At 34.3% G+C, this 11,851-nt stretch overlaps 2 protein-coding genes and 1 long non-coding RNA gene across 4 annotated transcripts in view; 1 reads left to right on the top strand and 2 right to left on the bottom strand.

Annotated features, from left to right (window-relative positions):
- Nucleotides 1-738: 738 nt before the first annotated feature.
- LOC128890151 (tuftelin-interacting protein 11) lies at nt 739-5,463 on the bottom strand. Its single transcript, XM_054148394.1, has 8 exons — nt 5,208-5,463; nt 4,887-5,103; nt 4,615-4,792; nt 3,588-4,543; nt 3,297-3,493; nt 1,814-2,242; nt 1,582-1,739; nt 739-1,491 (listed from the first exon to the last, which is right to left on the bottom strand). The coding sequence occupies exons 1-8, from the start codon at nt 5,314-5,316 to the stop codon at nt 1,243-1,245; spliced, it is 2,493 nt and encodes an 830-aa protein (XP_054004369.1). The 5' UTR covers nt 5,317-5,463; the 3' UTR covers nt 739-1,242.
- A 133-nt stretch (nt 5,464-5,596) lies between these two features.
- LOC128890177 (flotillin-2) overlaps nt 5,597-11,851 on the top strand; it is a 158,575-nt gene continuing 152,320 nt past the window's right edge. For both annotated transcript variants that reach the window (XM_054148452.1, XM_054148450.1), the window contains exon 1: nt 5,597-6,512. In XM_054148452.1, the coding sequence (XP_054004427.1) occupies nt 6,464-6,512 (49 nt within the window). In that variant the 5' untranslated portion in view covers nt 5,597-6,463. The remainder of the gene's footprint in view (nt 6,513-11,851) is intronic.
- LOC128890197 (uncharacterized) lies at nt 8,094-10,355 on the bottom strand. The gene is made up of 2 exons (XR_008460583.1): nt 9,776-10,355; nt 8,094-8,888 (listed from the first exon to the last, which is right to left on the bottom strand). It is a non-coding gene; the product is annotated as an uncharacterized LOC128890197 (long non-coding RNA).

The following is an 11,851-nucleotide window of genomic DNA, read 5'->3' as shown; positions in this document are numbered from 1 at the left end:
GGATGAAGGTGCTGTGATAAAGATAAATGCCCTGGAGCTCTCTCGATCTTTCATTGGCTATGACCTCAACGTATTACAATTATTTTATCGCCAAGTAAAGGGAACAGGTAGGCTTGATGATAAATATTTATTTTGTAGATGATTAATAAGATGTACAAATGTGGAAAAAAAAATAATTTGAAGGAAGAAAGAAAAGTTTTCGGTCGTTCATAAACAGATTTTGGGATTTACTCGATTCCGTTCTCGAAAACTCATTTGTCTGGTCTATGGAGGCGCCCATGGTTGGTATACACAGGGCCCAGCACACATCGTGGTGGTTGATACACGGTGCCTATTGGACGACTCTGTAGGTACATACGTACGACTTCGCAGGATCACGTGCAACTTTCCATATCGAGGAGGTTTATAGCTGCGCCTCGGTAGTGGGATAACCAGGGGCGCCTACACGCGTTCGACTTCGACCGCTTCGAACACAAGTGGTCAATAAGACAAACATCCGCGAATGCGAGGCTGCATTCGTGAAACGTGAATGCCAGGGGTACCATCGTGGAAAAGAGATGTTCTCCTTTCGCATAGGAACACAGAGAAACGCTACAAATGGAGTGCTTCGGTACACGTCGTAAGTATAATACACGAAGCAAAGCTGTACAAGAGACTTATCGTTATAGTAGTATAAAAAAAAAACAAAACTACAGTCTTAAGTACACTATAATAGGAACGACAAAAATGGAGAGGTAGTTGTAGATACTATATATTATTAATATTAACGTAACATGAAAACCGAATATAGACATGTAGGATAACTGAAAATAAAATAAAGAACAAACTGAAACAAAAATTGTTCAATGTACACGGTTTTATCTGTACTTATTAGTTCTGAGTTGAATATCATGGTCGTTTCAGCACACTGCGAGTACGCAAAGCAGTGGCGCCATTAGTTTCTTTACTCGCCATTCGCTGAAACAATCATAACGAAAAACCCAGGTATGACGCGGCGCGATCTAGTAAAAATTCAATTCTTAGATAACCGAATGAAGTATGTATGTATACGTATGCTGGTATAATTTATTATACAGCATAGATTGTACAAAAACGATAGCCAACTTTGCAAACTATGCACATCATCATAATGTACAATTCCGCTGTCACATCTTACACTGTATCTTACAATGTATATACAAGATAAATAATTAAATATACTATTTAATGTTAATTACATTCTAAATAGGAATACAGTTATTTTTAAAGTTCGGACATGTCTAATAAAGCGTTTAAGTGAGTTGGCATCCAATTCATGCCATTATGACATACGAATAAGACGTTTCTGTCTATATAGGCTTGGACATTGCCCACTTTATAAACTTGCTTAGCTTCTCTATACCGATTTGGTATAGGCATGAACAGAATACCTCTCTCTTCGCATTTCTTTTGGACAAGGTCTTTGAAACCTTGAGGTACTTGCGACGCTGTTCGAACGGCTTCGGCAAGTCTCTGCAAAAGAACGAATATCGTATTATGAAAGGTTACGGAAATACATGATGTTATCACGAAAATTCTAATAAAACATCGAGGAACTCGTACCTCCATTCTTGGTTGTGCGGTTGGTGGCATCTGTGATATGGTAGGTTGAGTTCTTTCTAGGCTTGTTAAGTACGAAACTTGTTCCATTGCGCCTGGTTGATGACTTTGTGGTCCTGTAACCGCTCTATTCATCATATCCAGAGCTTTCTTGAAATGTTCTGTAAATTAATAAATCGTACACATTTATAATTCACGGGAGTTTTTAAATTAAGCGCGACATTGAAATATTTACCTTTCACTAAGGGTTCAGCCAGCAATTTTACGCTTAACATGCCCTTCCATCCCATATACCAATTTGTAACTTGATCATAGTTAGGAGAATGATTCAGCCAAAGAGCCAAGACTTGTAACCATTTAGGGAAGAAGAATTTATCGAGCAACCCTGCCATTATGTGAGATGGAATTAACTCCTCCCATTCATATACCCAATTCCACTGATCTAAATGTTGTTGGTGTGGGTTAATAACAAACTCCGAAAGCGCTATTTGCAATTTCGGTATAATATTTTTTACTAAAAAGGCCTCCATGTCTCCTTTCGCAAAGACATTTGTCCATGGTTGTAACATTAATCTAGCAGATCTGTCAGATGGGTGCCAACCACCCAATGCAGAACCTAGTTTACGTCGTATTATTGGATATATTAACGTATCCAATCGATTCCCTATAATAATAATTATTTAATAATAATTTAATTAATTAATTTCACTACAAATTCATTGAACTTTATATCGTAGGTGTGCATGAGGTAATTAAATGATGCAATTATTTACGAATTTTAAAAGAAATAATCTATTAAGCGCATCTTTATGAAACTTATAAGGTCTTTTATTGGTTATTTTGCGATAACAAATCATTTTTTTAAATACAAAATTATACTAATTAAGGCAAAAATTCAAGGCTCTACAATCCTTGTGAATTCGTAACTTCGACGAAAAGGGGTATACGACCATAACCATATACATGGCTTTCCACGTATAATTCTGTATTGAAAAAAATTATTTGTTATCGTCAAATATCCAACAAAATACCCTGTAAGTTTCAAAAAATTTCGCTCACCAAGTTATTTTTAAAAAATTCGTAAAATAAAGTGCTACATTTCTCTTACGAGAAAGGAGGGAGAGTGGCGTTCGAACGGAATAGCTTTTACCGCTCACGGTAGCAAGCGTCGTCATCTTGGCTAGCTGCGAAAAGAAAGTTTGGCGCGAACAGGAAGCTAGGCATGAAAATGAATCTAGGCTTAATTAGTGACAATTAGTGCGTCGAATAAAGGAAAAAATAAACTTCTTTAATAGTTATTAATTTTGATCATCTCAGAGCGATTAAAATCCCAATAGAAAGGGTTAAAGAAATTTTAAATATTGTTCACGCGCGATTAGCAACAACGAACTTCCGTGAGCAAGATGGAAGCTGGGAAAGAAGGACGCTTGGTTCATGTGTCTGCTTGTTTGAATGATTTCGAAAAGTGCATGGATGGAAAGAATGTAAAGTATGTCTGGTGTGAGAGAAGAATATTTGATCTGCGTAATAACTTGAAGATATGTCTGAACGGCGTCTGGAAAAGAGCGATTGGGATCGAAAGAATGACTCTATTAAGGGACTGGTTGCAAGGTGCGAATCGGCGAGCTTGGTAAGTGTTTCTTTGTATGAAAGATTAAACAAAAAACGCGATTGGAATGGCTTATCCAAACCTAAAGTCGCTAAAAAATTATGCTCACGTAATAATGGAAGCCAAGGATGAATCCATGTATGAATAGGTACTGTGTCTGTAAGAGGATTCCATTCCTCGACTTCTAAAGTAAGTTTTGGAAGGATTAATAAATCTAGAATGTTCTCTAGTATCCAACTTGGAAGTAAGGGCATCCAATGTTCTATTAATTCAATGAGTGGCTCTGGTTGCCTGCACATCCACTGTCTGCAAAAGATATTAGAAAAAGTTGCTATTAATGATTTTCTTTATTTTATATTTATTATTTTATTATACATATATCCTACAACAAGATACGTACTGTATGGCTCCTCTAATCGATGGCATCCATGCATTCCAAACAAGTTGATCATACGATTGCATAGTTCGCGATTGAAGAGTCGTAGCACCACTTTCTAAAATACCCTTCCACTGTTCGAATAGTTTGATAGGTTGTTTGGGCTGCATTATTGGATTCCAACTAGTCAAACACTCTTTTATTTTCGGACCAACGAAACTGCTAGCCAATTCACCAAGTTCATACATTTTATATTCTTCGTAATATTTATCTTGCAAATCTTTGAAAGCTTCTGCAGTCTCTTGTAAGGACAATTGGTTTGTTTCATCCATTAATCTGTCTACAATATCGAGTACATTTTCTAAAGTATCGATAAGCTGGCCATGTTGATGTATAACTTTTGATACACTTTTTTTCTCTGCTTCTAATGCAACTACCCTATCGCTCAAATGCCTCGTCCGTCTGTCATTTTGTATAATATCTTGTTCACACATGTCAACAAGTATGCTTAAATTATGTTGGAGCTCTGGTAAGGCAAAGTTAACTTTGGATTTCTTATCGGTAACCACAACATTCTCATCAGGTCGTTGTTGACCTCCAGCTATTGCATGATATCCACTCAGAATTCTTTGTTCTGGACCAGTCATATCTATGACCTTAACCCTACTCATCTCATTAGATGATTTTACTTTTTTGTTAGGTTTTAATTTTCCATCTTCCAAAACTTGGTCAACGCTTCTATAAACATATTTTACTTTCTTCTTAACTACAGCACTATCCCCTTTCCGCCATTGAGATACTTTGGCTTTTGGTTCCTTCCCTTCTTCCACTTCATCTTCCTTTTTCATGTCTGCCAATTTTGGACCTTTCTCTGGGCCATAAGCACCAATTGCACCTCTGCCTTTTCTTAGGTGTGCTTCTACTGGTGCACTTATACCTTGTAATTGTTTACCTAATCCTTTCCCAGGTTCAAAACCCATCTAAATTATACAGAAATTAATAAATACACTTTCATAATGTAGAAGTAAATAATATAACATCTCATATATACCTGTAGTAACAGCTTAGCTCCAATGCCTTTCGTATGGACCTCCCAGCTACCCATCCCACTTTGTATTAATAAGGGATTTACTTTACTTTTCTTTTTACGTAAGCCAGCAATATCTCCATCTACATTTAACGAAAAGGATGCACGTAGTGGTGCCATACTTGGTCTCTCATCTTCAGAGCTACAAAAATTAAATGGAGTATTAAAATATATTTTATTATTTCATATATGTAACATATAAATTATTGCAAATTTCTTTGCATTAAATACATTACCTGGAACTGTTTGGAAACTCCCTTTGTGATTTACTTGCATTGTCATCACTGTCATCGTCATCTTTTTCCTCTGTCTCAACTTTTGGTTTCCCAGCTTGTTGAATACCACCTGCTACAAAATTTACAGGGGCTGTATAGTTCTTTGGTCCTTTGTCAAAAGTTTTAAACGATGGCCTGGCAGATAATTCGTCTTCGTCGCTATCATCTGCCCAAATACCTGAAACAATACAATTTTGGTTAACATTTAAAACTACCAATAGCTATCAAATATTTTCTCAGTATTTCTGATTAACATCAAATTAATTTGTGAAAAATTCGTACCAAGCATTTGTTGTTTTTTAGTTAATTTACGCCTAGGACGGTTGATATTGAATTCATTGTCAAGATCGTAATCCGTAATTTCAAAGCTTTCTACTTCGTCTTCCGACATTTTGTTAATATTTATTACGCCGTAGACGAATTAAATTACTAATAATATCGATAATATGAAACTTATATACTACAAGCGGTACGCAAAACTAAATCAAAACAATAGTTTAACTATCAAATATTGTAGGTTATGTTGTGTTACGTTCTACGTAAGGCGTCCGAGCAATGCTGCCATAACATACTAGGCAAACGTCAGATTTATGAAATTGTAAAAATTAGTGAAAATTGTACATTTTATTGAGAAATACGACAAAGATGCAGTATTAAAACATAGGAATTGCGAAATGGTTGTTTTGAACACATAAATACGAAAAATTTTCAAGCTTCCAGTTCTCAAACAATAACTTTGTATATAAAGTGGTGAAATTAAACGATGCAGTTCTTGAGCAATTTTTGTTTTAAATAAACAGCTTTCATTAAGATTCTAATAGGTTTTCTTAATTAAGACACATTGTGTTACTGTTAAAAATATTTATCTAACTACTCCAATCTGGTTACTCTGACATTCAACACCTGGCGTCATTATAAACAACGTACATACTATTTTAACGTAAACAAATATCATGACTGCTATACATTCAACATACAACCCACACGTTCTTTCTCGTAATAATAGAAATTGTTTTTGCTATTGAAATAATTTCAGATAATTTATATTCCTTCAACATTCGACTACAAAATAACTACAAATTGATTTATAATCCTACTGATTAACATTGAATGTTCCATTAATGGTGAAAGGAAGTTCGATGAAATTATTTTTGAATCGGTGGATTAACATTTGTTTTGAATGTCGAATGCAGCTATTCACGAATTGAAATTCGTGAATGTGGCTGCTGAGGCTTTCATCTTCCAGAAGATGTCACTGCTCGCGAAAGCTCATAAGTTGGCAGTTCCGCAAGCTAGGGTTTTGCAAAAGCTACAAATAATTTTGGGTAGTGGCTTTGAGTAACATCGTAACCTTACGACGCGGGACAGATACGGGTTATTATATGTTATTAATGATTTACCGGGGTTTTTGAAATAATCCGTATTCGATCGCTGTCGGTTCGTCGTGTAGATTAGTGTGAGTGGTTAACGTGTTTGTCTGGTTGTTTGCTTGGGCCGGTTTGTTGTTACATCTTCGTTAACAGGAAGTTAATCTAACAATGGGAAACGTTCACACCTGTGGCCCAAACGAAGCTCTCGTTGTATCAGGTACGCTAATAAACAGGAAATACATGGTTTTTGACAATCTAATCGAGCGGTGCAATATGATAATCTAGAGCTGCCACGCTTGATTATTTTTCGTAGCTTCTGCTTGCATATTCTGCTTTAAAACCTCAACATTAACAGTCAAATTGCTTTCGTTTTGGAAAGATTCGGGTCTAATAAAATAGCTCTTTTTTTATTAATTTTATTTCCTCTGTTCAATTCATAAAATATTGACTTCTCAGTATCATTGGATTGTATCTTAGTTTAATAGTGCATGTGTAAACAGGCTTTTTATTTGGAGTAATATGTCATTCATTCCGAAATTATTGCTGATTTTGGTTTGTAGTATTTAGAAGTTTATATCTGTTTGTTATTGATATAACAAATACAGTGTGCAAGTGACATTATTGTCATTGAATGGGGATAAATGATTAAATACTAACTAACATTTCACAGTAGTTTGCATTTTGATTTCTTTGTCAATGTGTACGTAGTGGTGTAGGGAATATAAATACTTGACATCAGTGTGACAGGTTGTCTGTATGGTAATTAAAATTAATAATAACAAATCAATCATATTTTAACTTCTTTAGGCTTAGTGCACACTGTAATGTATATATGGACTATAAGATTATTTTTAATATAACATCATTAATTTCTTAAAACAATAAATGTCGCATACCTACAACTATATTAGAGTTATTAAAGCATCTGTAATATTAGTTAATGTTTAGATCATGGTTTAAGGAATCTTTTGTCAGTATCGAAGTTAAGCTGAATATTCTCAAGGTGAAAATTAATGAGCTTACATGTGCGTGTGTAGTTCAATTGAGGCAATTGGAATTAGATCATGAGGTTAGGAATGTCTATACGTATACATCATTGTGTAGAATATTGATATATTACTTTCATATATAAAAGTGTAAGAATGCACAACATAGTTGAATTTTTCTTCTTCGTTTACATTTTAGTAAGTGATATTACAAGCAGAGTTTAATTTTGACCCTGAATCAGTTACGTAGGTCACAAATAATCGTATAACTGTTATATATCTCCTATGTTTTTCCTATTTTTTTTTTTTTTTTTTTTTTTTTTTACATAGAAATAGTCTGCTTTTGAATTTGTATCTTCCAAAGAATTCAAAATTTTCATGTTTCAATTCTCTTTGTCAATTTTCCAAACATTCATCAGTAGTGCATAAATTGTCTCTAAAATTTTATAAACAAATCTTCGTCACTTTGCGAGGAATTTATTAATTTTACACAGATTTAATCGTAAAAGATAGGCTGTTTATGTATTTTTCATAAACAAAAAATTAGTTTTGTCAATTTCCAAAGTATTTACTAGTATATTTACAGCTACAAATTTTTCGAATTATTTACATTAAAAATATATTACTTTTTAACTCCACCATCGTTTAAAGCTTCACATTTTTTTATGTAAAAGAAGAAATATTCACTTCCGTCTTTGTTCTTTGCTAGTGAACACGTTGATGACATAATGCACCGCTGATTAGAGTTGTTTCTTTTAAAATTTGCGTTACGTAGTAAGTTTCCCTGGAGATAAGTAATTTTACTCGACGAATTAGATGTGAGATAACGTTTTATTTGCGTGTATGACACGTTACACAACAAATGGATGACCTACATTGTTGTCCACTTTAATAAAAGGGAGCTTCGTGGTAAAAGCATGCCAGTTCATCAATGATGACGTACATTGGGTGGATGAATCATGCTTTTCCTTTACGATACGCTTCCGCGTAAAGGAGGATAACACCAAACGATCGAATAATTACGTCAGTGACATTTGTTTGCAATTATTTTTATCAGATATGTCCAGTTCGCATTTCTAGTATATTAGAATATATATTCTACATATGTATGTTAATATATTCTTTATTGTGACAACCTTAATTTACAATTCTGGTTATTGTACAATTCTACATATGTATGTATATATCCTATATTAATATATTACTGGAGAAAGTACATTAAGAAATCTTCAACACGTAGCAGCTACGTCTGTAACTCCAGAAATGAAAAAAAGTTCCATTATTTATTAATTTTTCTTTCGTTTCGAAGATGGTTAATTTTTTTATTACGATAATCTTCTTTAACTTACATGTTTTGTTTACAATGTTTTGTACTTGACATATTGAAAATTATCTCTGACTACCGGTTTATCAAATGTCACCGATAATTGAAGAAACATAAATATTTATCAGGGATGCCACCATATGGACACGTGTGTTAAACACAATTTGTTTTCCTGTTCACGTTTACAATTCCCCTCTAGTTATAATTAGGTGTCTTCAAAGCGTTCACTTAGATAAATATGCGTAATTACACTCGTTAATGTCACTCGTTATCCCATGCGTAACTGTTTGAAAACAATGTAGATAAGAACGGATGGGTAAAAATGAGTTTCAAGCAACACAGAACATACGAAAGCATTAGAATAATTAGTTTAACGTAAACCACGTGTGAAATGTTTTGATCGGAGCTAGTTACATTATCGAATACAAATTTAATCGATAATGATAAAGAAAGGCAATTGAATGTATAGTTGCAGCCCATTTATTTCGTTTATTTCTTCTCGATAAATAGACGATATTCGTTAGTCTAATATATAGGTTCCCAACCTTTCTTGGCCCACCGCCCCCTTTTTAACCGACTTCGAAAAAGAGGAGGTTACTCAATTCGACATGTACATATATTTTTCTTTTTTCAAACAGTGATTCGACGGCGCCTTTCTTAGGTGAAATATACTATATTACTACATTATACATACAGGGTGGTCCACCTAATTAAGGCCACCTAAATATCTCCTCTAATTGTGGGGGTACAAATACTATTCTGTATGCTATTTGAATGGTTTGAAAAAACCATTCTATTGCAAAAGATTTCTTTTTTCTACGGTAACTTTTTTCGGAGTTTACAAGGTTTTCGAATTTTTTTTTCGTATAAATGTATAATTTTTTTTATCGCATCGCGTAGCTGATGTGAAAATACGTTCAGATATGTACATTACATGACCTTGAAATGACCTTTGAGTTCAAAAATTAAATGGAAACGAAAAATTGTTGTCTACAACATTCTCTCAAAAAACGATTCATCGTTTTCATATTGCTGTAAACCCCACTAACAAAAATTCAGGCGATTTTCAAAATCATGTCCATGTAGATCCTGATGGAGAGACACATGATACGGATGAAATTTTTGTTCGCGAAGTATTCGTATTCTGCTTGTTTTGGAAATATTAGTTACCCGTTCCAATTGTCGTGTACTAACATGCGGATTTTCGGCAACTTTTTCCATAATAAATCTCGTATCTAATTGGTTTGTAACATTATGGGTTCGCGTACGCTTCTTCGTATTGACACTACCACTTTCAAAAAGATGCTTGACCACCTTTCCATATGTACTACGCGATGGACAGTTGCGTTCAAGAAATTTCGCTCGTTACAATCGAACAGCTTGCCTTAAACACTGATCAATTTTACCATAAATCAGAATCATATCAAATTTCTCTTGCTTTGAATAACTCATCGCGAAGGATAATATCCATAAACTGACGAACTCTTTAAAAATGATCTGATTTCTGCGGTGTCAGAAGTCATTCGTAGTGTAAACGTGTTTATTTACTCTTACAGATTCCCGAACGACGTCTTCGTCTGTAAAGTCTCGACAGACAACAATTTTTCGTTTCCATTTAATTTTTGAACTCAAAGGTCATTTCAAGGTCATGTAATGTACGTATGTGAACGTATTTTTACATCAGCTACGCGATGCGATAAAAAAAATTATACATTTATACGCAAAAAATCATCGATAACCTTGTAAACTCCGAAAAGGAAATCTTTTGCAATAGAATGGTTTTTTCAAACCATTCAAATAGCATACAGAATAGTATTTGTACCCCCACAATTAGAGGAGATATTTAGGTGGCCTTACTTAGGTGGACCATCCTATATATTTAAAAACAAGAACCGGTTTTTATTAAAATTACTTTATTGAAAGATATTAACATGTTGATGGATTGTTTAAAATTTGATAAACAAATATTATATTATTAAAAAAATTAATATAATATTATTAGCGAGAAGGCTGAGCTTGATGTAACGACAATAATTTTTGATATTTGGTGTCAGATTAAATCGCCGCGTTCCACTATTGACAATCTGTTTCTTTTCTTTGTTCCTAAATTGTTGATTACACTGACATTTACAACATTTCTTGAACATTGAAGATATTTGTTAAAACATGCTTTCGAAGATTTTTAGTACACATTAACACGTTGCACGCCGCGTCACCCACATACGGGTGACGGAGCTTTTCACTAAGGAATTTCAACAAATGATTTCAAGGACTAAGTGTTGATGGAAACTGATCTGGATAGAATTCGTAAATTTTGACGAGAATACAAAAATGAGTGATACGACAAATGTTAGATTCTACAGTTTCTGATTGTCTCGAGACAAAATTTTAGTTCTGTAAACATTTCCATGTGAATCTATGGCAGTCAACGCGTTAATATCAAACTTTTGGCGCGTTCTTGCGAGTATTGCCCACGGGGCGGCAGTTGGTCCTCAGCGACCCTCAAATTTGTCTTCGACTAAAAGCAACCCCTTAGATCTCTTCAACGCCCACCGGTGGGCGGTACCGACCCCGTTGGGAACCTCTGGTCTAATAGGTGAATTATTTACTTAAGAATTTACAAGGAAAAAGATCCCACCATACCTTGAAACCATACATTTCTCTCTGAAACTCTGTCCAATTATATAAATCGCTGCAAATATAAGGAGTGGCCACGGTAAAGGTGACGCCTTGTGTAAACAGAGTTAGACTTACATACGAAGCTTCGTAACACTTAAATACCGCCATATTTGGAAAGGGCTTACAACTTGGAAGAGGACTTTCCACATTAATATACATCAATGTAGCCTAACATTAACTTCTGTATACTATTAATAGGCGTATTAACACGTTGATCGCCATGTCACCACACATGGGTGACAGTGCTTTCCACTGAAGAATTAACGAAATTAATTCCGAATGTCAAGCATCAAAGGAAATGAATTTAAAACCAAATTCACGAATTTTGATGAAATTACAAGAATAAATACGACGATAAATGTTTGATTATGCAGTCTCCAATAGTTGAAATAATATTTCATTTTAGTAGAAACTTTAAAGAATATTTGTTCGGCAGTCAACGTGTTAAAAGATATTTCCTAAAATTAAAGATTGTGAATAAACAACCGAGAACAAAGTCGATAAATTCCAGGAGGGAAGACGTTGACCTAGGAGATAAACAAAGCCTATAAATAGGCTCCTATTAGG

Source organism: Hylaeus anthracinus, unplaced genomic scaffold (assembly GCF_026225885.1).
Source record: "Hylaeus anthracinus isolate JK02 unplaced genomic scaffold, UHH_iyHylAnth1.0_haploid 12000, whole genome shotgun sequence".
In the NCBI taxonomy this organism is placed as follows: domain Eukaryota; kingdom Metazoa; phylum Arthropoda; class Insecta; order Hymenoptera; family Colletidae; genus Hylaeus; species Hylaeus anthracinus.
The sequence above is the reverse complement of the archived record's forward strand: the minus strand, read 5'-3'. Positions and strand labels throughout refer to the sequence as shown.

Coding starts and splice junctions, on each gene's coding strand:
- LOC128890151 (XM_054148394.1), bottom strand. CDS start 5,316: ATGTCGGAAGACGAAGTAGAAAGCTTTGAAATTACGGATTACGATCTT. Junction 4,793..4,886: donor GAGTTTCCAAACAGTTCCAG/GTAATGTATTTA, acceptor TAATTTTTGTAG/CTCTGAAGATGAGAGACCAA. Junction 1,492..1,581: donor CCGCACAACCAAGAATGGAG/GTACGAGTTCCT, acceptor GTTCTTTTGCAG/AGACTTGCCGAAGCCGTTCG.